We start from the raw sequence: 25536 nt of genomic DNA, 5'->3' as shown, positions 1-25536 counted from the left end.
AAGAAGCATAGATCCTGATCGCCATTCGCTGACTAGGTTTAGTTGAGACATGCAAGAAGAAGGCCGAGGAGTGATCCGCGATGAACTCGCCGACACTGGACTGACCTCTGGGTTCTATCTGCAGGAGGAAGGTCGTTGCCGGTTTGCTTACCAGCAGTCATGTGAAGCTAAGAGAAGGGACGTTAGCTTGGCACATGTAAAACAGCTTGGACCAAGTGAATACAAGTGAATACAACTAAAGAATCGGATCTCGCTTCTTGGCACACATAATACCTGTAACAAAATCCGTTCCTTGCTTTCTATTTCCTCCATCTTACCCTCACGTCAAAACAACCGTCTACGAAAGCAAAAATGGGAGACTACAGTCAGGTCATGCACGAAGAGGCGCTTGTCGCGCGCATACTGTGTAAGTCTGAACGCATCGAACGTGTCTTTGTTTATGCAGCTAATTTATCTCAAAGCCCAGGCCCGCGCTATCTACGGCCCAAAGTACCCCTATGGCTCTACATTCGACGTCATCTACAGCAACGAGATGTCTGCAGGCAAGGACCTTGTCGCATGGCTCATCGTTTACCCAATGCCAGACAATGCTGCCTTCAAGACTGGAAAAGCTGTATCGAACGAGTGGACTCCAGTTCTAAAGTCGCGGCGCATAGGCGGAAAGGGAACTGGCTCCACCCTTCAGCGAGGCTACCAGGATCTTCTGAGGAAGCTGCGTATCATGATGGTCGAGACTATGGCTTCCATGGGTAAGTAGATGAATGCGATGGTTTGAGAGAAGCGCTCGCTGACAGACGGTAGAGAAGACAGAGGAGGCAGAGAAGTTAGAGAAGGATGACATCAGCACTGACAACCTTGGAAGTAATCAGCGCTGAATCTAGCGGCTTGCGGCCACGCTGTCAGTCGACTGATAGAAGTATACATGCATTGAGTCTCTTGACTGGCAATAATAGATAGTAAAGAACCGGGTAACCGCACTGGTAGATACGAATTCGGTAGGGTCAAAACGAAGGTGTAAGTGAGATCTACGTCAGCGCTTCGGCCCACACATATCTCGCAATAGACCCTCTACTCTTAATTGTCTGCTTCTCGCTCTGACTCTTTCATGCTCCCTCGCTGAGACCGAAACCCTCCGCGACAACAGCCGGAATGTTTGACAACTTCGAGAAAACCGGCGGCCAGGATCAATCCGAAGAGACACTCAAAGCGGCATAGATTTGAGGCTTGCAAGAATACTTTGGCTGAATGTGGGCACTGGTTTCGCATTGCTGCGCACTCGTCGTCACCAAATGTGAACCATCCGAGTACCGGCGAAGAAGGTGGGCCTGGGATCGCGTCTTCCAAGGTTGTGCAGTACCATGGTACCTAGATAGACAAGAAACTTTTCGCGCAACATCCAAAACCCCAAACTCCTACTTCAACAACACATCACTACGAACACAACTAGTCATTCAGAACACATGGTGCTGGAAACGAAATTCAGGGCCTGGGTCAATCCCGACTCCGCTATACGGGAGAAAGAGATGAAGGAACAGATCCTGTGTACGTCGCTACTACTTCCCATTCACACCGTACGAATTAACAACTTACAATCAACGTGTAGCGCAGGCTCGTGCCTTGCATGCTCAACGTTTCCCATGTGGTTCAGGTTTCGATATTGTCCACAGCAGGACCGACACATCGGAAGGCCGTTGTTATGAAACTCACCTTATCGTTTATGTCCCGTCGGACACGTTTCTGGAAAACGACTGGGAAATAGTTCTTTCGGTCGATAAGAACAATAGCATTATGGGCGGTTTGGACGCTCTCATGGTGGAACTTACAAAGCGGCTGGGTGACAAGATCGGTAAGTACGGTGGCCGAGGATGAAAGGTGTGAGAACTGACTGAACGCTTGCATTATAGAGCAGAAGAGAAAGGGAATTGATGCTAAAGGCGTGTGGACGATCCGAGGAGTGGTTCAAGGACAGAGTGGCTAGGTTCGCTGAAGAACACTACACCGCTGAAGCGGCTAGGGAGGCTGAGAACGCGCGAAGACTTTTCTAATTCATTCGATGGCAGAATCATTATGTGGAAGACGAGTTTGAATGTTAGGCGACTGCCTTTGTTGGACACGTGTAAAGACTTGGCGTACAAAACGAGAATTCTGAGGTGAAGGTGAACTAAGCATCGCGCCTTCCCAACGCGTTAGATAAGAAACTTTCGCGCAACCGCTCCCAATCTTCTACCACCCACAACCGCAAACCAACTAAGCTTCCAAAATCTGAAGTCCACACCGCGCACCTTCGTCACTTCAGCCATCATGGCTATGTCCAAGTACGAGACAATCATGTGGGAGAAAGAGATGAAAGAACAGATCCTGAGTAAGCATAATCTGAGTAACTGTTCTCACGCTATCTAAAACTGACTTGTGTTCGCCTTGAAGGTCATGCCCACGTAATCTTCGCTGGAGATTGCCCTCGCGGTTCAGTCCTCGACGTCATCCACGCCCACAACACCGCCACGGGGGGCTTTGGAGAGGCAGTGACTTCCTGCGATACTCATCTCATTCTCTACAACCCCGGCTACAAACTAGGGGAGTGGGAGTTGTTGGCATCGGGCTATAGTCGTGGCACGGTCGCAAGCGGCTTGGAAACTCTCTTGGAAGTGCTCAGACGCCGCATGGGTCAGAAGCTATTGGCACAGAAATTGCGTAAGTTGCGCATCCAATACATTCAGATGCAAATTCTGACTGACTGGCTTCATTGTAGTTCACGATGCTTCGCTAGAGAGGCTCCGACAACAAGCACCACCCGCTCGCTAGCGGTACCGCACCTCTACTCATATGCACAGTATCAACTCCGCACCAGAAAATTGCGAGTCTGGAGGATGGGACAAAGAATATGGAGATGGAACTTCTGTCACTACACATACAATAGCCATAGCCCGATTGCCAGCCTCACTTCAGCTGCTAGATAGCAATGGAACCATCAACGAGGAACTGCCATTTCGTGATTCGTTCTAAACCTGAGCACCGTAAATCCGTTGGGCGAGTGCTCGCTATTTCTGCTACGGACTAGTCACGTAGTTCAGGTCATAAGCGAGGAGGTGAAGGTGAGTCGCACTCTTCGTAGCTGATGAGAAACTTTCCAGCCCGACAACAACAACCCTTCCACCTGCCACTTCCCGAGACACAACAACTCCACGTCACTCCGAGTCAGCAGTCATTGCCACCATGGCTATGTCCAAATACGAAACTATCCTCTGGGAAGAGAAGATGAAAGAGCAGATCATGTGTAAGTAGTCGCGATCACAATGCTCGCACTTTCCCAGACTAACATTTAATCACCTTACAGCTCTTGCACGCGCAACTTACACGGATAGCTTCTCGCAGTGTTCAGTCTTCGACGTCATCCACACCACTATCAAGGGACACAAAGCAGGCGTCGGCGTCCACACTCTTCACGCCACCCACCTCATCGTCTACAAGTGGCCCTCTATACACGCCGGCTTAGAATTCGTCATCACCGTGGAGTGTAAGAGCTTCGCTGAGGGCCTCGAATCTCTCATGGCAAGGATGCAAGACCAGCTGGGTCGTAGTATCGGTGAGTCGCTCAGTTGCCAGACCCAGACTTCAGTGCTAATCAACTGATCTTTCTATAGCTCGGGCGGAAGTGGACAAAGTAAACTCTTTCATCGAGGAAGATTGGATCGATTCGGCTAGGGCTGGGGTCGTGGTCGAAGAGGCGCGATTTGTCAAGATGAGGGCTGCCCTGGGTAAGCTTCGGATGGTCTTTAAAGACTAGCTGAATAGCTTGCTTATGAAGAAGAAATACTGGATCACGCGTTGACGAGTCGGAATGGCGTAGTGAGGAAGATACAGAAATCATCTTCCACGACATTCATGCAAAAAAGTAGACCTGTATGCGCCACTGCCTTGATAGATAGGAATGCAATCCATCAACCATAACATGCCATCGTGCGGACTACTTCACTTCCTGCGCCCCTAATCTTAACATACTAAGCCACATGTCAGCGTCCGCCTGGAAAAAGACTGAAAATTTGCTCAGCGGTTGTTTGCTGTCTCCGTTTTGGGCTAGCTCACAACAAGAGAGGCAGGTGAGGGTGAGTCGCGCTTTCCATTCGATAAGAAACTTTTCGCCCGACAACAAGATCCAACTCTTCTACTTCCTACTCCTACAACACCTCACACTCAACGTCTAGTTGTCGGCCCACGCCATCACCGCAAGCGCCATGGCCATGTCCAAGTACGAGAACATCATCTGGGAGGAGAAGATGAAGGAAAAGATTATGTGTACGTACTTCGCAGCTGTCGGCATTTCTGGATTCTGTCACTGACTCACTCAGCTCATGCCGGTATCGTCTACGCCGAGGAGCTTTTGCCATCTTCACACTTCCATATCATCATCGCGCAGGAGAAGAAGAGCGACGGTGGTTCTTTCTACACTACCTCTCTCCTCGTAATCTACGCGCCGGTCGGCACCGGGTACGAAGTACTCTTCTCGACCCGAGAGAGGGAGACTGTTGGGGATGGGTTGGAGGCTATGTTAGAGATATTGCAGCAGAAGGTGGCCCCTCTCTTGAGTAAGTCTTTGATGCACAATACACAAGACTGGCCCGTTGTACAATGCTAACATTGTATGCTTGTACGTAGAGGAACAGATGCTCGCAGCTGATAAGGAGTCGCACAACCCTCTGTCCGACAACTCCGGTAAAACCCAACTGGATTTGTTACGGGAGTTGGCACCCCCGCCTCGCGCAAAGCGAGTGGCTTCAGCTACCTAGGTAACCCTTGGAGATCTGCTTTCCATCCAAAATCATCTCGTAACTAGCTGGGTTTCTTCCAAGATCTTCGCTAGAAGAGACTCGATAGAGGGAACATGGAGGTTGATCGCAGTTCAACAGGTCGAGTGTAACATGCCTACATCTCTCGTGCTACACATGGACGAGATACAACACAGCTTGAGCTACCCGGTAGCTATGAAAGCCCTACAAATAGATGGATGATCTTCAATGACTTTGCATTTCGCCCGTGTGCTGAGTGAACTTCATTGTCCGATCATTACACTCTTCTCTTCGCCCAGACTGACACCAACAGCCTTAGCACCTCAGTTCACGTCCCCAGCCACAAATTACAGCAAATCATCCTCATCAACCTTCTCCCCCCTCCTCCCCGCCAACCAAACCCTCCCACTCTCATACGCCCCAAGATACAACCCCGCTCCAATAAACGTCCAAACACCCCTCAACGCACCGCCTCTCCACAACCCCTTAAACCCCTTCTCCTCTACAATCTCTTTACCCACAGCCCAACTACTCTTCCTGCCTTTTGACTGCGAGGGCGAAGACTTCATCGGATTAAGGGAATCCGCCGCGTCCTTCGCTGCATTCTTAACCGTGTCTTTCGTCCCCGCCGCCTCCTTCCCCAGCGCATCAACCAACCCCTTTCCTCCCCCATTACCCCCCTTCTTCCCACCCCCAGCATCCCCCGCCCCCTCAGCATCCGCCGCAGCAAGCATAACCCTCGTCTTAACAACATCAACCGGCGTCGTAAGCACCGCACTAACCGCCCCCGCACTCCCCGCGCTCAGCGCCGTAATCCAACCCATTTCAAATATCCCACCTTTCGTTAGTCCCTTTTCATCTCTGTACTTCTTAATCCCCTCTTTGAGTCTCTCGAACATGGGGAATTGCATTGCTGTAAAAGGGAGGTTGCGGCCTGCGAGGGCGGTGTAGCCGCGCCAGAGGGCGAGGGGGTTGGATTGGAATTTCGCTGGATGGGGAGGGGCGGATGTTAGTTTGGAGTGTGGAGGATGGGTGTGGGTGGTTGGGTGGTGGGTAGGGGATGGTGGATAAGGGGAACTTACCCAGCGTCTGTAAAGTAGCATTCTGCGATTGAGAAGTCGAGGAGACCATCTGCGCGTTTTGCTTAATGACTTCTGCGGGGGTGAGGATGGCGCATGAAACTAGTTCTGCCAAGGAAGAGGCAGAGGCGTGGACGAAGGCTATGGGGAGGATGGCTTCGTTTCTGGTATTGGTGTTTAGGCGGGTGAAAAGCGATTTTGTGTGTTCGTAGGTTGTGAAGAACGCTCCTGCTGTTGGTTTGATTAGCATGTATACTTTCCCCCCTAATATCTAACTCTCCTCTTATCTCGCGTAAGCCTTCTTCCTGTCCAAACGACATATCATCATCCACCTCTTCACCCATCAAACCTCTCCCTGACAACCATGCCATCCCCTTCTCTTTCCCCCCATCCCAACAAGCTCTCTCACTCATCCCACGCATCTCTGCTCTTTTCCTCTTCTCCTCTAAAACCACGTGTAGAAATCTTCACTTACAGCTCGGCAACGTAGCAACAATCACACTCCCAATCCCCTGATACACACCACGGAACAACTTCGGATCCACTTTCCCCGTCCGGCTATCCGTGTAGAGTTTAGCATATTCCGGGCTTTGGATGCGCGTTTTTATTGTGTCGAGTGGGTAGACGAGGAGGTCTACTGTAAAGGCTGCTATTGCGCCGGCCTTTTGTTGTGGTGATGTTAGTCGGGGATTCTCTTGAACAGGTTCTTTCGTGTTTGGAGGTTGGGTGGGTGTGGTTGTTTGTTTGTTCGGTTCCCATCTCTTTCTCGTTCTCAATTAATTGGCATGGAGAAGACGCGATGTCGGTGTCGCAAACACACGCAGCTGCCAAAAGCCCGCTGTCCAAGCCATTCAAAATCAACAACACCAGAGATTGAAACTCACAATCAAAATATCAGAACTAGTATTCCCCGCCATTTGCAAAGAGAAAAAGAACACGTCAAGCTGCAGATATATGAGGATCAGATGTTTTTCGCCAGGATAATTCTGAGTCGCCTCGTAATCGATCTTCAGGTACATACAGGGTCCGATAAAACCTCATGCATTACGTCACCGATGATCCGCCCACGACACGGATTCGCAGCTAACGGCATATACACGACTTCACGTGCCCGAAAACAACGAGAAGAATTCATGGTCATGAATAGTTGATGTATATAATGTGTCTAGATTATTTTTGTGTACTATTTTCTTTTATCTAATCTCACAATTTCCATCCCCGTCATGCCGTACCTGCACCTGCTGCGGCATTCCCTCCGCTAGCAGCAACCCACGATATCAAAGAAGAAGAAGGGGTATATAAACCTAATCCCACCCAGGATCATCGTCCGTCGTACATGATCCCAACCCCGCATTTCCCCCGTTCCCTAAACGCCATGTAAAAACACTTTTCATAAAGACATATCCATCCCATCATAGATCGAACCTGCGATCATTCCCATTTCCATTTCCATCATGAAAACGCAAAGAAAAAAGAAGGGGATACTACCACCACAAACACTAGAGCTTCGTATCCTGCCTATTAGAGTCGCTCAGCCTGCGGAAGGGCCCTTGCATCGTGGCACTAGGACCCGGCCTAGCACTACCCGCACGTGTAGCGTTACTCCCGGCGCTCGCACTTGCGCCTGCGCCTGCGGTACCTGGTGTTCTGGAAGTGGCGGTAGCGTTGGAGCGCTGTTGGAGTGTCGCACTGACCACCCATTGCAGGTGCATGCGCATGTTGCTGATTGCGGCGTTGACGTGCAGCATTTCGTCTTTGGAGCGCTGGCTCTCGTTGATGATCATCATGTTGGTGCGGCCGTCGAGGTCGGTGAGCGCGTTGGAGATACGGGATACTTCTTCGCGGAGGGAGTCGTGCAGCGTGAGGAGGTGGTGGACTTGGGAGTCGAAAGGGGGTTGGGCGGAGTTGTTGCTGTCGTTTCCGCCTGGTGGGACGGGTGGAAATGAAGCGGGTGGGAGGCGGAAGTCTGGCGGGGGTGCTTGGGGGTCGGTGTCGTTGGGGTCCAGGGGATCGGTAACAGGGAAGGAGGCGTCGTTTCCGTTGGCTGGATACAGGTAGTTTGTGATGTTGGTGAGACCGTCTTCGAGGATGCCGACTTTCCTAGTCAGGGGCTCCATTCGCGCCTCGTTTCTTTCGATGCGGGCTTGCTGTTCGCGGAAGTGGGGCGCCATGGTTGCCATTGCGCAGGTTGGTTCGTGGAGTACGACGTCGGCACGCTCGGCTTGGAACTTGCATCCGACGATGGTGCCCTGGCATGATATGACATGTTTCGGGCAGTCGTTGTTGATGTGAGGCTTGAGGTCTAGCCGCAGTATCTCAGCCGAGCAGAGCGTGCAGGTAGTCAAGCGGTTAGCACAGAGGCTCCGCTGGTGCTCTTCGAGGTCCTTCTTGAGGAGCGAAGCGTGACAGTCCTCGCAACTGACGGTGTAGTGCAAGCATCCCTTGTGGAAGTCCTTCTGTGATATCTGCAAGCGACAGTCTGCGGCAGAGCATTCGACAGGCGTGTATTCGCAGTACAGCATGACGTGGTCGTTGACGTTGACGCGTTGGGCGACCCAGTTGCAGCCTGCCTTGGTGTTCGGGCACTTCACGACAAGCTCATCCAGCATCGTCTCGATAATCTTGGGCACCGGGCGAACGTCACTGTCGCTTTCGACAGCATGCCGGCACGTGGGACACGTCCTCTTATGCTGTGGCGCCCATGCGTGATCGAGACACTCGCGGCAGAAGTAGTGGTCGCAGGAGAGCTGGACGGGCTTGTCGAAGGGGGCGTGGCAGATGAGGCAGGTGAGGTTGCTGTCGGGCGTGGAGACGTATTCTAGGCTGGCGAACTCGGGGGGTACTTTGACGATTCGGCTGTGACGGCGCTTCGTTGAGGGTGAGTTTGAGACGCGGACGGCCAAGGGCGAGGGGCTGCTGGGAGGGCCGCCGACGGGCATTCCACCATGCTGCTCTTCGGCCCAGCCAGTCCAGTTGGCGTTACTAGACGAGCGCGACGAGCGTGAGGACCGGCGGTCGTTCGGGGGTGGGATGGGGCTTGGCGACGACATGCTGGAGGAGTTGGTGTGGAGGGTTGGCGGGAGTTGGCGACGGATAGACGCTTATGAAAGAGAATCGCGTTCACTCGCGTCGGGGCAGGCGCTGTCGGCGGTGAGATGCGCTGTCTCGGGTCTCCTCTATCGTGTCGATCGAGGTGGCTGTGGGGGGTTTGTTGGTCGGATGGTCGCCCTGCCAGTCATCCACGGGGGGCTGCAGAGCGCCAGAAGCAAAGACTATGTCGGGCGGTCAGGATGGCACATTCTCCCGAAACAGAAGGGAGCATGCCGTGGCTTGGTGGTTGCGCGACAGAGCGACATGGTGCTGCCCTGGCCGCTCCCCACCAATGATGCCCCAGCCGCCCAGCCACGGCATAGTGGGCCTGTCGTCAGCGGTCCGCTCCTGGAGTGCAGCAGCCTTGCCATCTCCACTCGCGCTTTAGCTGCAACGTTGTGTGTCTGTTTCACATCCATGGATTGCTGTACATAGTCGCATCCAGGCGTAGTTATCAAAGTCAATCGCGCTTTCCCTCGCATCGTTCGCGCGTCCCATCTCCGGCGCATTGGGTCCCTGTACCACGCACTACACCACCGCCTGCAACCAACCTTCACCCACCACAGCCACCATGGCAACCAACCCCCCACAGCTCTTCCTCCTCGCCGACCACATCAAGCTCTCCCTGCTTGAGCGCCAACGTGCCCTCTCCCTCAACCTCCCCTCCAACAGCCAAGATGGCCAGATCTCGCGCTCGCTGGAGCAATTGCGCTCCGGCATCGAGTCGCTGGAGTCGCAAGTCCAAGACACGTCGGACGAGTAGGCCCACCCGACATCTCTCTATACAGGAATATTATTTACTAATGTATCGTTAGATCAATAACATCACAACTCCCCCGTCTACGCACCCAACTCGCAGAACTAACCGCGCAATTCACACCCACCACCAAATCCACCTCCAACACACCAACATCACCAACCCTAACCTCCCCCAACAACCCCTCCCTAACCTCCGACTTCGCCGCCGCCCAATCCAAAAAACCCGCTCCCACGCGCCAAACCTCAAAATCCGTCCGCTTCTCAGACAACACCTCCGATGAATCCGACGACCCAAACCGCTCCTCCCTATTCCCCTACCGCGACGACCCCTCAGATACCCCACCCGACCAATCCACCCTCGACAACACGCAAATCCACCAATACCACAGCCGCGTCATCGCCGACCAAGACAGCCAACTCGATTCGCTCGGCGCCTCAATCGGGCGGCAGCGCGAACTCAGCATGCAGATAGGGGATGAGCTCGACGGGCAGGTCATGTTGCTGGATGATGTGGAGGAAGGGGTGGATCGGCATGCGGCGCAGTTTGTGAGGGCGAGGGGAAGGTTGGACCGGTTTAGTAGGAAGGCGAGGGAGAATTGGAGTTTGACTGTTATTGTGGTTTTGATTATTATTTTGGTGTTGTTGATTGTTATTACGAAATGAAAGTGAGAGTGAGGGAGGGCGTTATGTTTGGGTTAGATGGATGGCGTTTCTGGGAGGGATTAGATGTATTTGATCGAGATACTATACTCAGACAGGGTTGTCATTCACATACTGCACTAAGAATGAGACATCTGTCCACTTCTTACTTTTGATCATTGCTTCAGCTACCACTACAGCATACATATACTCTCGCCAACACATAACCCCTACTTCAAAAGCTATGTCATCCCCAATCCGAGACCAAGCTGCGTTCCCCGCAACCACCCACGCCCAAACGCCACGCCATGATGCAAAAGAACAAAAGAAGAAAAGAAAGAAAAAGGCTAGTAGTGATGCTTATAGAGCTCGAAGGGTATCGCTGTATTTTGATATGCAAAGGGACAAGAACTTTTTCGCAGTCTTGTGGTTTGGTGTGGGAATCTTCTTCCATCCCATGGTTTGAACATTGTGGTGGCGCTTCTTGCCTCACGGCAAGCCGATCGCTTTTTTCGACTTGTCGTATACGACGTATGTGATTGAGACGGCAGGAACGACCTTGAGCAGGTTCGGCGTGAGACCCTTGAATAGCCCTCTTACACCCTCGCCCGCGATAGTCTGTCTCGTGACATCCATAATGCCCGTGTACGTCCGCGGATGGAGGACAGTACCTTGACTCTGCAGTCGTGTTCGCAGGAGGTTGAGCGGGTAAACAGCACTCGCACCGAATGCGCCGGAGAAACCACCAATAGCTGCTGTCATGAAGCCACCTGGCTCGGCGTCTTGTTCGTGGCATCCGAGTCGCTTCGCGTTGCGACGCGCGACGTAGCGTTTGAGGTACTCGAATGTACCTAAATCGAGGGCTGCGTAGGGGAAGATGCCGACGATGCCCATGGGTAGACCGCGGTAATATGCGGGTATGCCACCAGCATTCCACATCTTCTTTGCTGTGGCCCAGATCAGTCGGTTGCCGTGTAAGCCACCAGAGACGGTCTCGCATTGCATGCGACTGGGTTGGATTAGCGCGAGTTGAACGGATATCTTGACTCTACTCACAACTTTAGGGTATCGATGGGGTAGACGGCGAATTGGGAGACCATGCCTGAAGAACGTCAGCGCTGGTCCGATTACATCATCCCGAGAACTCACCTGCTAGACCACCAGCAACAAACTTCGACCATGAGTGTATTATGGCGGGGTCATTGTGTCCTTCTATCTTAGCGAAGACGCGTTTCGCAGCCTGCGCGAGTTAGGGGAAGCGGTTGGTTTATTTGACTATACTTGCCTCGTAAGACCCGAATTTGATAGCCGATTCCGGCATCACTTTGACGACGTTCAAGCCGTTTCCTATTGCAAACGTCAACTCCAATCGCCACAAAGCAGTGACGGATACTTACCAGCGTACAAACTGCGCATACCGCCAGCCTGCCAGAGCTCCTTGGTGGCGGTTGCAAGTGGCCTCCAAGCATTCATGGCAGCTTTGACAATGTTGCCATGCTTAGCGGCGACGACAGCTTCTTCCGCGACATTGGTCTGGGCGATGAGGTAGACTTTCAAACGATCGAGCGGAGCAGTGGAGGTGCGAGAAACAATGCCTGCAACGCCTCCCGCCACGAAATAGCCTGGATTGGGAACACAAGCAATCAGCATGGTTCCTAAGCTCTCTATAAGTCCTGCCCGTATCTCTTCGAGAGGAGCGCTGCTCGTCTCGTGTGCAGACCGTGGCGGGAGGGTACCTTGGTAGGCAAGTGTCGAAGTAGATGAAGCCATGTCGAGCGGCGCGCTGGGCTCTGGCGGAAGGGTATTGTAGGGCGGTGTGTGCGCTACAATGAAAAGGGAACCAAAGAAAAAACGAAGAAAACGCTGTGTAGTACCTAGGCCTTGGATTGTGTCGTCACTAATGGCAACGTCGCCTTCCTGGTTTACTTTCATGGTGGCGGAAAAGTACGACATTACGGCGCCGAGGGATGGTGCGCTGACCGGAATGAATAGAAGAAAGTCCCTAATCATAGTCAGTAAGATTCACAAAAGTCCTCCATGCGACATCCATGCAACACATCTCGAGATCTTGTCGCGATTTTAGGCCAAACGACAATGGTCTCAGTCGGTTTGCGCTTCCACCGTGTGAGATGCCACTCCAATTCCACCCGTTGTGACGACCGCAAACTGACTGGGTACATACCGCCATTCTTCAAAACTGATGGTCCCATCATTGTTGGTGTCCACTTCCGTGAAGAACTTGTCGAGATTACTGTTGGGCACTGTGAGGCCGGCCGTTCGCAAAGCTGAGCGCAGCTCGTCCTTGGAGATCTTGCCGTCGTGGTTGTAGTCGATGGTCTGGAATAGGTGCTGAAGCTCCTTTTCGGTTTCGTGTACGAATTTGCGGAATTCTAGAATCGCGTCAGTACACGTGCAATTCGTGTAGAGAGAACGTACCCACCTTGGTATGTGATCCTTCCATTCCCATCGGTATCTACAGCCTGCATCACCTCGTCCAGGAGCTGGTCCGCATTTTTCAAGGCTACAATGTCGGGTTAGCGGCCTGAAGTCTGCGCGCAACATCCTCCCTTACGATGATCCAGCTTCCGCAGCCCCTTTTTGAGGCCTGCGAGGTCAAGATGGCCCTGTTTGCGCGTGTCGAGAGTTGCCCATAGTTCGTCCACCCTGCCGTCGGCAACGCTTGCGCTCTGTGTGTCCATTGTCGTCCTGCTATCTCCGGTCTATCATGGCTGAGGGTCGCGACACACACGGGAGGGCGACTATCGGCACCGGGCGAGGTGAATTGCGAGAGGAATGGCTGGCTGGGAGGAACACGGGCTCGTATAGGCTTCGACGTGGGGTATGAGGTCAGTCTCAAAGCTTGGAGAGGGCGGCTGAAAGAGGCTAGCTTCCCATGCCGCAACACCGAGGGAAGCCACGACAGGAGCCTAACATTCGCTCGCATCTGATTGGACACCGCGTCTGAACCCCGACACCTCTTCTACGCTTCACATTGCACTCACTTCATACCGGCACATCGTCCGATAATGTGTTGAAATTTTACTTCTTTGTCGCCGTGTACCCGGCCTACTGGTCCACTGGCGTCTGCTCCAACAAACTGTATTCAGCCTGACAAAATCGCATCTGGTATTGAGGCGACATCTGAGAAGGCCATTAAATCACTCGAAGAGCATACGAATATATACTGCAGTGGCTTGAACGGATCGATCATTCCATCTCCACGTTAATTCATCGCATCGCACTCGCCCATCATGTCTTCTAGTTACTGGGAGTCAACCCAGCGAAAGTTCTGGACTTTCACAAAGCAAGAGCTAGCACTTGAACGAAAGAGAATGGAAGATGCAGAGCGAAACCTGGTCAACCTATATCCCTTGCCAGACCGGCGGCATCTCAGCATTTACTTTTCGCATCGTCAGTAACGTGACCTGGTAATTCGGGTTCATGCTGACATTTATTAGAATTGTCTAAAATGGCAAGACCACTGGGAATTCGACAGCAAGCTTTGGCTACTGCTCAAGTATACGTCCGACGCTTCTACGCCAAGGTGGAAATTCGAAGGACAAATCCAGCGCTCGTGCTGGCAACGGCGTTGTACCTAGCGTGTAAGATGGAGGAATGCCCGCAGCACATCAGAATGGTCCTGGCAGAAGCACGGCATTGCTGGGGTAAGTCATCCCCCACACTTCTATGAATTAATCCTAACAAATCCCAGACACATCATTCAACGACGTCTCTAAGATTGGCGAGTGCGAATTCACACTCATCTCCGAGATGAACTCGCAACTAATTCTCCACCACCCATACCGCAGCCTTGCGGAACTGCAGACCCAGTTCCAACTGACGCAAGAAGAGAACGCTCTGGCATGGTCCATCATCAACGATCACTACCTCACAGATCTCCCGCTGCTTCATGCACCACATGTCATTGCCATCACAGCGATGTTCTTGGCAGTCGTCCTGAAGCCCATCGGCTCGCAAGTCAATGCAGCTGGGATGAACAACGCACTCCAGACGCTGGGCAATGCGCGCGGTGGGCAAGGCATGCAGGCGAGGATACAAAAACTTGTCGACTGGCTTGCTGAGAGCAGTGTCGATATCGAGGCTGTTGTTGAGTGCACGCAGGAGTTGATATCGTTGTATGAAGTGTGGGAGACGTATACTGATAAGACGTGCAAAGACCAGATTGCGAAGTTTGTCAAGGCAAGGGGTTTAGACAAGTAGATTTTGGCTTGGCTCGAAGGGGTATCTTTGGAGATTGATGAGTGGGGTTTGAGTATTGGCAGCTCGACGGTATTATGAGCACTGTGTGAATCCCGTACAGCCAACAAGCTCAACACACGCGAGCAAGTCTATTTTTTCTTTGTAGCTTTCCGCAGGATAAACTTGACATGTTTAATTCTTCTAACATAACGAAGAATTTGGGTTGCTTGCTCCCAGGCATTACGCTCGTTTATGTCTAACGCAACAGATGACGCGTTTAGCTCTCTTCGAGTACGCAAACATCCGTCCGTTGTGTTTCCGAAGACCTGGTGCCAGACGAAACGGCTTCGCGGACATGCATTGCTTGTCAATCACAGCGGCCATGCGCCACCCGCCGCAGCATAGGGCTTCCCCAGGTATCACTCCGCTGTGCCACCACGAGCTGCGGCCACCCTGTCGGCGAGCTTATCGGGGTGGTCAGCACTTTAAGCAGTAAGCAGCCTCACAGTAGGATTTTTCATCGACATCACTTGTGCATCCAATACATGCACTTCGCCTGCTTTCATATAAATTAATACGCTCGCGTCGAGTTGCGCATTTCACAGGGTAGAGAGACGATCAAATGAGCGTGTTTCGAGCTGAAGTGGTTCTTCATGCGAGAAAGCTTGGCCCGTCGCAGAAATGTTTGCGAGTGATGGACGTCACGGCACTTCACGATGGTCAGGTCAGGGTCCGATGAAGAGGTCGCGATGCCCGTCATGGAATACCCATAACACGACGACATCACCCCAAGATGGAGTGACGACAGCCTGCTGCTAAGGGCGTCGATCACTGGACAGGCCGTCGAGCGTCCGGGCCGGGCAGAACGAAGACATTGCGCTATTTTGGTCTCAGCTAGTGGCAGCGTCTCATTGGCCAGGGCGCGGTATCCCAGCCGTCGGGACGTCACACGAGATGAAGCCCGGGCGTGTTCGGAAACACTGACGGGTGGAAAACGTCTCGCATGGCCGTCGGCGTTTAGACACTGGCAGTCGGAGGTGCAACGGCGTGGCCCAGAGGCAGATGTTCGCATGGTGTCGCGCTGGTCAGCAGGTGGTCGTGGTCTCAACAGATTCCCGTGGGCAGGCGGGTGCTTGAGCTGGCATTCCAGAACATGGGCAGTGCGTCGTAATGGTAGGGATTGGCAGGCGCCGTCGGCAGGGACTCGGCGGCCACGAGCGAATCCTGGCATGGGCTCAACCACGGTGTCAAGCTGCTGCTGGCCGTCGCAGGCACAGGTGCGTTAGCGTTCAGTCGTCGGCAAGGGCGGCCGCATCGCAAGTGCAAGTCCCGGAGGCTTCTGGAGGGCGGCCTCGAGGGGACAGGCGGTGGTGGCAGTGGCTCGGATGGGCAGGCTGCATTCCCCTGGCGACGGCGGTAGAGGTGCGGAAGAAGCGGTCAGGGCGCAGAAGACGGTGGGTGGTCACTTGCCAGCCAGCTCACAGCCTCGCTGGGCTGGCAGCTCCTAGCGTCATGTGTCGCATAAGGGCTGTTTGACGATGCGCCGCCGCCCGGGATTTACTTTTGCGCGCATCCTCATCTGAGTTTATCTCAAGTCTATCGATTAGGTGGGCTAGGAGTGCGCGATAGGCGTGGCCGACTATTGAACCAAGCTGCCTCGATACTGGAGGCAGGAGGGATGAAGGCGCTGGCCCGGGAGGCGATCCGTCTGCGCACACCTGGCGGCGTCTCTGACCTCGCAGCGCAGAAGCGTGCACAGGGCGCTAACGGCCAATCCCTGCGGCGCTAGAGCGCTTCGAGTCCAAGGGGGCGCTGGAGTGGCGAGCTAGCAGGGCCGCGAGCCAATCAGGCGGGCCTCGCACTAAAATCGAGGCACTCGGACACCACACATCTCGTTTGACCCAGCCTGTTCATCTCCAGCCCTTTCGCTCCTCCTGCTCCTCGCACTTCTGCACCGCATCTCTCACCACATCTTCTCAGCCTCGCATCGCAATACCCGTAGTTAATAGCTAAAACCACCCGCATCCATCTCGCACACCGCAGCAGCATCTTGCACCACCGCTACCCGCCGCTTTCCGAGCTATACCCCTTTGTTTCGCCTTTGTTGTGGTCGCGCTGCCTGGCTTACAACACAACCCCTCCCCGCCCATCAGTCATCCCAACCACAACCACCACAAACCACCACAAACCACCACCGCCAACATGTCGCAATTCTTCAACTACGGTGCCCAGCAGCACCACCCCCAGCACCTCAACGCCCACACCCACAACCACCACGGCGGCCGATCGCGGAGGGCGCCCCGGATCTCGGCCCAGCAGCACAACAAGCAGTTCCGCCAAGTCCGCACCCCCAAGGAGTTCAACGTCGAGCCCCCCACCCTCATCGCATACAAGCGCGACTTCGAGGCCGCCCGTTCATTCGACATCGAGGACGACGAGATGTTCTGCCCCTTCCACCTGCTCACCGAGGATGATGTAAGTCGCCAATATTTGCCACCCGCCCATGTCGTCGACTCCGCCTGAACTGGCGCTGACACTCGATGAACAGTTGCAATCCATCCACTCGTCCGGCTCAGACCGCTCGTCGCTATCGAGCGGCTCGCCTGAACAGTCGCCGCTTCAGCACCAGCTGCAGCCGACCCCCTCGTTTGTCCTGTCCTCGGCTCCCAACCCGTACACCCCCGTCGGATTCCAACAGAACAACTCGCAAACCAAGCTGCACCAGCCGCTAGCCCAGCGCACACGCAATGCCATCCCCATCGTCGACCCCTCGACACGCGCTGTTGCCAGCCCACCCCCCTCTGTCTCCCCCAACCGACAGATGCAGCAACAGTTCATGTCGCGACGCTGGTAAAGTCTTGCAGGCACGCGGCCGAGCGTCTTTATTCGGTCAACATTGCGGCGTCTGTGTTGCTAGGCTAGTGGCTACCTGGATCTAATCCTCTTCTTCTCGATATCCACCGGCTCTCCCTGTATAAATCACGATATCTTCTTCGACATCTTGGGTATACCACTTGAACGGGGCAACGGCGTTGCAATTATAGCGAAAAACACATCATTTCCGGATAGAGCGCTTTGGTCCTTGCTTTACAAGCGCTAACGCATTAACGGCGGTTTGCACATAACGGTGTTTCTGGGTCTCGCATTTCTGGCTATTCCTATTGGAAAAACTTGTTGGTTACAGAACGGTGTTTCTGTATCTTTGTTGCCCGGCTGCGTCTCGTCGACGTTTGCCATTACAAAGGGTAGATTTCCTATGTGCGGTTGGCTTATCTCTCTCTCTCGGGTTTCAAGCGGTCGGTATATACCATTTGTTGGGCGCCTATCTTGCGAAAGCGACGGTGTCTGAGCGTACATGTTGTGGGAGTCATCAATCGGTGGTGTTATCTTTTGGGTTCCTCTTCGCATTGTCACAAACCACTACTCTTTGTTTGGTAGTAGTTGTTTGTTGTACGGACGACGCTGGGATGATTCTACGCAGTCATTGGGCGCTGGAATTCGCTTTTCCGTCGGTGTTGCTCTCTCTTCTCTATCTTTTTATCTTGTTTTTGCTTTTCCAACTGTACGAGGATTTATACGACGACAACAACACCCCCAAGGAGTAGGCGTGGGTTGTGTGTGGTTTGCGATTGATCTTTCTTTCTTGGATGTCGTCTTTTTCCTTTTTTTCGCTATTATGCGATATCTCTCCTTAGATGAGAGCTCTGTTCTCTCTCTCTTACCTTATATCTACACGCCTCGATGGCTCTTTGGAGTCTTCGGGGGCAGTGACATATCCTAGGAATGGAATCTACGCAATCTTTGTTCAAATCATCATCCACTATTGCTCAGTGTGTGTGTGAACTTTGACCTGAAAAGCAACTTTTTTCGAAATCGCCATCAGTATGGTACCGAGCATATTCGCATGGTACCGAGCTGGATTGACTGAAGATAAGATCGTTTATCTTGACCCCGCACGCCAACACCACGCCGCGGCCGGCCCCTCGTCAGCTCTGCTCAGCTCAGCGTCGAGCGTTCCAGCGTCCATTCAGGTACCAGGCTAGGCTCTTTCCCCCCCGGACTTCCGACTCGATGCTAGTCTGACTAAGATCAATGGATACAGGCTAGTGTTCAAGGGGGGAAGCTATGCCGATTCGTAGCCCTGTAGTCGACTTGGGTGGCGTGAGTTGGTGGGAGTTGGTAGGCCAGTCTGGCGATAGGTGAGGGATATACTTGGGACGGATGGGTAAAGTTTAGATAAAGGGCCCTGAGGAAGTTGTCACGAGGAGCGGCTGCGAGATTTAGCTGGTGTGATGTGCGTGTTCTAGACTCGGTGCTAAATGGTAGTGCGCCGTTGCCCTGGGGTCGTTTGCGCTGCGTGGTTGGATGGTAAGGCTAGGTTGAGGTGTGGTGTGGCGAGAGGGGGGTTGGGTGTATTGGCTGTTTGTTTGTTTTTCTGTTGATGGGTTCGGGGCTGGAGTTTGGTAGTACGGAAATGTGTGGCAAAGGACCTCGGGAGAGAGGATTTGGTGTGAGGTATGGGTGACTATTGAGAAAGGTGATGGGACATGGCAAATGTGTATTTGGTTGTCGTGGCCATGGAATATATAAACATTTGTTAATCCTTTAGACGAATCGCATTAGACGTAGTCCACGATATTATGTTAGTGTCCCGGCTAGGTATGCTAGAGCACATATCGGAGTTGGGTTTCGCGGCTAGTATACGAATCGTCAAGGCAATCTTTACATACATGCTGTCGTAGATACAGTGTATTGTCTAGTGTCTGTCTGCAAACTCGGGATGTAATGTCGTACTAGTGTTGAACAAGACAGTAAAAGCATCTTTTCGCCCTTGGGACGGTTTCTTGAGAGGAAGTCGCAATACTCACAAACTCAAGTACAGAGATTGCGTGCTGCAGCCGATCCAAGCCCGCATCTGCCGTTGAGTTGGGATAGACTTATGCTTCCCCGGTGAAGCTCGCGTTGTACCGTGGGCACCGCGCTTACGAACTTTTCGAAGGTCACAAAAGGCAGTTCACTGCCATCGCACTACTGTCTACGCGTTCATCAACGACAGCCACAAACACACCTCCTCTTACACAGGACCGCGGAACCCCCAGCAGCAGCAGCAGCAGCAGCAGCAATGAAGACAAGAATTCATCGCAAGATTCAAAGAATGAGAAGAAGGATTCCAAGAGCTCAGCGTTGACTGTAGAGAGGACGTCACTCCTCGAAGAAATCATGTTCGTCACACACATGTGTACTTCCCAGCTGGATGCCTATAATTTATTGTCTTTATCCTTTCAAGAACTTTTTCTTAGTTCAAGCCTTCTATTTCCTAGCCACATCGCAAAAGTTCGTATTGGTCAAACGATCTCTATCATCCGCATACTTAGATGTGGTTCTTATGTTACAAACCAAATCGTATTACTCTGGCTAACTGCAGATTTTAGTCTGCCTGTAGGCGCCCTCGTTCTGTTCTCCTGTCGTGGCTTATCGCTTTCTGACCAAAGCACCTAGATTTAGCTACTCGTCGCGATGTTCGCCATGCTTTCGGGCATGGACACAACGTGCGCGTCAGCGACTCCGGTATAGTCTCACGCGCTTTTCGTCGAGCGGCAAGGAGTACCTAGCAAGCTGTCCGTCTCCTTGACATTGTGGTTGACTACAGCATCTCGTTAGGCCTGGGGTGTGACATCGCAATCGAAGTCCACGTCCATCATGGCAATTGCGACGTGTAAGTGGATCCATTGGATTCGCGTGTCTTGGTCTGTGCATCTCCATCGTCGCGTTGGCATAACCAGACACGAGTGACAAGACGAACGGGCAGAAACTGGGGCCCGCGACGCCATGGCCAAGAGCAGGAGCTGATGTGTAACCGATGCTTTGTTTTGTGCCAGGTGGCATCTGAGCAGCTGACACCACAAGCTCCAGATGGCTACTGGTACATTATGCTGGAATTGGGCGGCCTGCATATCCACAAGAGCCTCTGCAGATCTAGACCTGAGTTAGTTGTCGCAAAAGCATGACTAATGAGGCTCCGTCGAGTGGCTGACAGGATTCGGCCAATGTTCGTAATGGTGATTGCCGGCCGGGGAAAGTATGACGTCATCTGCTGGAGCTAGTCACGTCCACTAACCGAGGAACGTGTGTTTTCTCCAGCATACCAACCTTTCCTTCTGAAGCGTCCATCTGCCAAGTTTGCAAGCTCTTTCCATACAACTAAGATACTCCGTCGACTCAATTGATCTTTCTTCCTCCTGTCAAGCTACACGAACACACCGAAACATACCCAAAGCTAGAAGGCCCGAGCTATACCGCCGAAACCCCGCAAACTTCCCTCCACATAAACACCCCCGAAACCAGCCATGTCCGCTATTCGTGCCTTCGCGACCCGTCGCGCTCCCTTTGCCTTTGCTCAGCGTGCCGCTTTCTCGCAGTCAATAGCCCGCACCGCTGGCAAGGAGTCGGCTCTCCGTACGTCCGCACCGCCAACCTCGGCTTAGCGCCAACAATCACAGCATTGAATGCGTGCCAATATCTTACAACGGGAAGGAACCGAGCTGACATGAGCGAACAGACTCTGAGAACCGCGCCGAGGAGGTCGAGAAGAAGAAGCAGGAGCAGCTCAACAAGAAGAAGGACGGCAAGCAACACTGGGAGGAGCAGCTTGCCAGTGACAGCGAGAGCGCTGTAAGTTGGATGTCCCCGTTCAGGAAGATGGAAGAACATGGTTATGAGGGCATTGGCTAACGGAGAGTATAGGTCAAGGCGGATCGTTCCGAGACTGGCAAGGACACCAAGCAGCAAATCAAGGAGCTCCAGGAGGAGACCAAGAAGGTCGGCCAGTAAACGAAATACGCACGACATACGATCTCTACATATGAGACTCCCTTGCGGGCTAAAAGAGGACGCCGACCGCCATATCGAATTGGCTCATACTGGGTTGGGAGCGGTGGAAGGGAAAATGGGATCATAGCAAGATGAGCTATTTGCAGTACCCAATTGACACGATTAATTCTGTCACATTTCACGAATTTCTTTACTTTTCTGGAACCGCGCCTCCTCCAAACAGTTTTGCTTTCTCCCACAATAGCTGACCTCCTGTCACAGACCGCCTTGTAGGGATACGGTCCACCGTAATGCCAACTATGACCCACCGTCTTCTTTCAGACGCGTAACACAACACGTGAAAGACGGATACTATCAACGGCACCGCATCGACGTGCCATATTGTCGCAGACCATCAAGGGATCAAACGTGCGGTATCGCCCATTCGACATCCCATCTCGAACGCGTACAATCTATAAAATTCCACCATCCACCATACCACCCCCCCCTCTAAACCCTACACAACCTCCCACTATCAAGATCATACTCCCACCCCTCCGTCCCCACCCCCGCCAACACAAACAAACTCCCACTCGGATCATACTTCCTCTTCACCTCCACTAACCTCTCATACCCATCCCCATAAAACACCTTCTGGAAACCCTCAACATACGGATTCGCTTCATTCATATACGCCCCCGACCCCGGCGCCCACTCCTCCCACATCGGCTCTTTGACAACTGCATGCCAATCCGCACCAATGCTTAACGCGCGCTTCGCACTCCCCGCAGCACGAGAATCAATAGTAGCGCCCGTGGCGATGAAATGAAGGTACGCGGTGCGCCAGCTGGGGTGTAAGGCGCCCCAGTGTTTGGAGGGGGTGGAGTGCACGCCGGGCCCGCCTGAGAGGCCGATGGTGGCGTAGTTTCCTGGGTCTGTGGTGTTTTGACTCGCCATTGCGGTTTTCAAATATGAGATGACTTGCGAGTGGGGGGTGGAGACGAGTTCGGCGCGGCCGAGGAGACGGGATGAGGTGAGGGATTCGCCGCCGGCGACGTTGTCGCCGGATATGGTGGTGAAGAAGGAGGGGTAGTTGCTGTGAGTTGAGGTCGATATTGAAGTTGAGACGAGAGAGCTGTCGTTGCCGGTGGTGCTTGTATTGGTGCTGGACTGAAGGAGGAGGTTTGTCAAGATGGGTTGGACGAGCGCTTCGACAGCAGCGGACGTGGTGTTGAAAGCCCAGAAGACTTGGTTGAGACCGATACCAGTGAACGATCCTTTCGAGACATCAATATCCGGGAAGAACTTCGGTGCCGTACTTCCCACTGCTACGGTTGCAGCGCCTGCGAGACCGGCATCCATGAGGTCGGGTAGCGCACTAAGCCAACTGGCTACTGCCGACCACGAAGCTTCCATACTGGCGTTCGTGCTACCTTTCGGTTTGATCTGGACACTCGCCATGACGACGTTACGGGGAGCTGGGTAGTGCTTGATCACGTACTCGGTCACCACACCATATTGTCCTGCACCACCGCCACGCAGTGCCCAGAAGAGATCTTGGTTCTGGACTTCGTTGGCGATAAGCACATGTCCGGTGGTGGTAACGACGGTCATTTGGAGAACCTGGCTTGATGCCAGACCATAGGTGGAAGCCAACGGGCCATGACCACCGCCTTGGATATAGCCTCCCAAACCCACACTGGGGTCCTGGCCTGTTGTCACGACCCGGCCTTGACTTGTCGCGAAGGAGAGGACGTTACCCCACTGTTGGCCGCTGCCGACGATGAAGACGTCTTCTGCGGGCGAAGAGCTGTTGGCGATTCGCCAGGCTTTGTCGCGACTGAGGTTACGGAAGTTGCGCGTCCAAATTGACAGTGAGAAAGCGCCGCTTGATCTGTCGAGGTAATGTCAGCTTCCTCTCACCAACATGTTCAAGACAAGAAAAACGTACCGTCCATTAAGATCATGACCCGTCCCCTTAACCACAATCCTCACATTCCTCTCCGCAGCCCACTTCATCGCAGTAGCCACATCAACCTCCTCCGTCGCATTAACAATATACTGCGGCAAGCCTCCCATCGTACAACCCTGCTTCTCCGACCAACTCCCCACTTCATCTGGCAAACAAGAGTTATTCGCATAGAGCTGGTAGTCGATCGACTCTGGCTGTTGCGAATGCCAGGTCCCGTTCGACCAGTTGTCGTTGACTTCTTGGCAGGATAGAGGGGAGGCGAAGGTGGTGTTTGTGGAGGGCCAGCAGGATGATGCGACGGGGATGGTGCGGATTAGAGATCCGCCGATTGTGGCGTTTAAGGAGGACCATTCTGAGGGGGTGGGCCATGATGCGTTGGAGGGTGTTGATCGACAGAATGGTGGAGGTGGTGTTGCTGCTGCGCTTGCGAGAGCGGGTGATGCGAGGGTGAGGTATCGTAACATGATGAATATGGATCGACGAAAGAAACAAACAAGTGTTTGATGAGATGAGTTGAAATGCGTACGGTATCGACATATTTATACGTCGTTGAGATTCGTTCAACTTTCGTTTTTCGTGTTACCTCTCTTTCTCGTATTCTCTCTCTCTTTTCGTATTCGCGGCGCTTGCGGACTTCGCCACAGTGGGTGTAAAAAAGCGCGCCACGAAAGCCGCGTCTTCGACCTAGTGGTCCTTTCGTATGGAATCTAGGATGGAGCCGTGAGAATACCGAGGACCGCAACAGTACGGAAACCTGGGCTTTTGGACATGTTGATACCGACAAGACATTCACGCGAGAGAGATGTTGAAGAGTCGATGATCGTTGCTTCATTCAATGGGCTTGGAGACTATCTAGTAGCTCAAGCAGCGTTGACATCGAACCGAGTGTGTGCTCCGGTTGTGTACATGCTGTACCCTATGGCATGGTCTCTTTCCCGCCTTCCCAGCAATGCTTGTCTACTCAGTGATCTCCTCGAGCAAGACCAAACAGTATGCCATGTCGGGGAAATCGCCCTATGCAGTAGAGCTAGACGATGGACATCTATACGAACATCGAAGCTAAGACTTCCTCCGGTACCCCGGCTTTCTTGCGGTCCGTCGAAGACTTCTGGAGTACCTCTACGGCCTTCTTGAAGACCTCTTCAGCCTCTCTGAGGTCTTCTTCAGCCTTTTCGTTGTCTTCCTTAGCTTTCTTGATGCTCTCCACGAGGTGAGGAGACTGTACCGACGACCAAAGATCTGTATGTGGGAACTCAAGGATTAGCTTTGTACAGGCACACGGTTTGGGGGACTCTGAATTGATACTTACCCTCCACCGACTGCGTACGCAGGTATCCCAGCAGATGCTCTAAGACCATCTCTACAGTATCCCCGAATTCGTAGCGCATCAACCCATCCCAAGAAGCATCCGTCGAACCCATCTTCCAGTTGACATCGACGCCATATGCTTCGGGCTCTCCGTAGATGCTGATGTTGAAGACGACACCGGAAGGGAACATGTTAGAGAAGAGAAAGTCGATCCGAGCTACATAGGTTAGAATTGAGCGTCATATATCCGAATGCTTGGAGAAAACTTACCCAAAATCTGCTTTTCGATCTGCCTTTCCCATAGGACGGTCTGGTACTTGGACATGGCAGCCATGGCTTTGATGGTATGTGTTGAGCAACTCTGGATTGTATCGATCGGGATGTGTTGCGAAAGTGGGATACAAGAGTGATGGAGCAGTGGAGTGAAAGTATTATTTTATACTGTACAAAGCACGTACCATCTTCGCTACGTAGGGTGTACCTCTTTCGGGCAGTTGAAAGCGCTCGAAAAGGCTAGGTCGATGTCATGATACCTTGATATTGCGTTGAAAACATGCTGGAATGAAGTGACATGAGATGAAATACTCATGCTTCTTGCCTTTTCAGACGAAAGGACGGTTGTGTTAGTATGCAGGCGATATGAGTGTGTGTAGAGTGTAGCTGTACGTAGGAAAGTCCAAGTATGAAATAAGTTAAGTGAAGCTTTCGATTCCCTACAGTATCTTCTGCCGGTTTGTTACAGTGAGCCGGGTTGGGACAGACCACGGGGCCTGTCCGCTTCCTGTGGACTGTTGCATTCCATATGACTTTCCATTCCATCCGGTTGTAAACGAATTTCTGTCAAGTTGATCGGGTATGATCGTGATTCTCCACGCAAGGTGATGACTGGTTTGAA

General features: G+C 52.9%; 11 protein-coding genes across 11 annotated transcripts; 7 read left to right on the top strand and 4 right to left on the bottom strand.

Moving 5' to 3' along the window:
* Positions 1-351: 351 nt before the first annotated feature.
* J4E83_010005 (uncharacterized protein) lies at positions 352-757 on the top strand (the record flags this gene model as incomplete). Its single annotated transcript, XM_049336889.1, has 2 exons — positions 352-406; positions 462-757. The coding sequence occupies 2 exons, from the start codon at positions 352-354 to the stop codon at positions 755-757; spliced, it is 351 nt and encodes a 116-aa protein (XP_049184013.1).
* Positions 758-3213: 2456 nt separating this feature from the next.
* Positions 3214-3784, top strand: J4E83_010004 (uncharacterized protein; the record flags this gene model as incomplete). The annotated part of the gene is made up of 3 exons (XM_049336888.1): positions 3214-3274; positions 3335-3583; positions 3642-3784. 3 exons carry the CDS (start codon positions 3214-3216, stop codon positions 3782-3784), a joined length of 453 nt encoding a protein of 150 aa, XP_049184012.1.
* A 448-nt stretch (positions 3785-4232) lies between these two features.
* Positions 4233-4784, top strand: J4E83_010003 (uncharacterized protein; the record flags this gene model as incomplete). The annotated part of the gene is made up of 3 exons (XM_049336887.1): positions 4233-4293; positions 4347-4583; positions 4654-4784. The coding sequence occupies 3 exons, from the start codon at positions 4233-4235 to the stop codon at positions 4782-4784; spliced, it is 429 nt and encodes a 142-aa protein (XP_049184011.1).
* A 2578-nt stretch (positions 4785-7362) lies between these two features.
* Positions 7363-8913, bottom strand: J4E83_010002 (uncharacterized protein; the record flags this gene model as incomplete). Its single annotated transcript, XM_049336886.1, has 1 exon — positions 7363-8913. The coding sequence occupies one exon, from the start codon at positions 8911-8913 to the stop codon at positions 7363-7365; it is 1551 nt and encodes a 516-aa protein (XP_049184010.1).
* A 611-nt stretch (positions 8914-9524) lies between these two features.
* Positions 9525-10375, top strand: J4E83_010001 (uncharacterized protein; the record flags this gene model as incomplete). The annotated part of the gene is made up of 2 exons (XM_049336885.1): positions 9525-9712; positions 9769-10375. The coding sequence occupies 2 exons, from the start codon at positions 9525-9527 to the stop codon at positions 10373-10375; spliced, it is 795 nt and encodes a 264-aa protein (XP_049184009.1).
* A 465-nt stretch (positions 10376-10840) lies between these two features.
* Positions 10841-13050, bottom strand: J4E83_010000 (uncharacterized protein; the record flags this gene model as incomplete). Its single annotated transcript, XM_049336884.1, has 9 exons — positions 10841-11360; positions 11408-11453; positions 11501-11560; positions 11633-11698; positions 11749-12174; positions 12226-12353; positions 12534-12741; positions 12792-12872; positions 12924-13050. 9 exons carry the CDS (start codon positions 13048-13050, stop codon positions 10841-10843), a joined length of 1662 nt encoding a protein of 553 aa, XP_049184008.1.
* A 552-nt stretch (positions 13051-13602) lies between these two features.
* J4E83_009999 (uncharacterized protein) lies at positions 13603-14572 on the top strand (the record flags this gene model as incomplete). The annotated part of the gene is made up of 3 exons (XM_049336883.1): positions 13603-13762; positions 13810-14016; positions 14064-14572. The coding sequence occupies 3 exons, from the start codon at positions 13603-13605 to the stop codon at positions 14570-14572; spliced, it is 876 nt and encodes a 291-aa protein (XP_049184007.1).
* A 2181-nt stretch (positions 14573-16753) lies between these two features.
* On the top strand, positions 16754-17405 carry J4E83_009998 (uncharacterized protein; the record flags this gene model as incomplete). The annotated part of the gene is made up of 2 exons (XM_049336882.1): positions 16754-17026; positions 17100-17405. The coding sequence occupies 2 exons, from the start codon at positions 16754-16756 to the stop codon at positions 17403-17405; spliced, it is 579 nt and encodes a 192-aa protein (XP_049184006.1).
* Positions 17406-20898: 3493 nt separating this feature from the next.
* On the top strand, positions 20899-21382 carry J4E83_009997 (uncharacterized protein; the record flags this gene model as incomplete). Its single annotated transcript, XM_049336881.1, has 3 exons — positions 20899-21007; positions 21111-21223; positions 21296-21382. 3 exons carry the CDS (start codon positions 20899-20901, stop codon positions 21380-21382), a joined length of 309 nt encoding a protein of 102 aa, XP_049184005.1.
* Positions 21383-21871: 489 nt separating this feature from the next.
* J4E83_009996 (uncharacterized protein) lies at positions 21872-23440 on the bottom strand (the record flags this gene model as incomplete). The annotated part of the gene is made up of 2 exons (XM_049336880.1): positions 21872-23249; positions 23313-23440. The coding sequence occupies 2 exons, from the start codon at positions 23438-23440 to the stop codon at positions 21872-21874; spliced, it is 1506 nt and encodes a 501-aa protein (XP_049184004.1).
* Positions 23441-24290: 850 nt separating this feature from the next.
* Positions 24291-24975, bottom strand: J4E83_009995 (uncharacterized protein; the record flags this gene model as incomplete). Its single annotated transcript, XM_049336879.1, has 4 exons — positions 24291-24347; positions 24400-24572; positions 24643-24858; positions 24912-24975. 4 exons carry the CDS (start codon positions 24973-24975, stop codon positions 24291-24293), a joined length of 510 nt encoding a protein of 169 aa, XP_049184003.1.
* Between the last annotated feature and the right edge of the window lie 561 nt (positions 24976-25536).

This window comes from Alternaria metachromatica (assembly GCF_023757995.1).
Source record: "Alternaria metachromatica strain BMP 0045 chromosome Unknown scaffold_39, whole genome shotgun sequence".
In the NCBI taxonomy this organism is placed as follows: Eukaryota; Fungi; Ascomycota; class Dothideomycetes; order Pleosporales; family Pleosporaceae; genus Alternaria; species Alternaria metachromatica.
The sequence above is the reverse complement of the archived record's forward strand: the minus strand, read 5'-3'. Positions and strand labels throughout refer to the sequence as shown.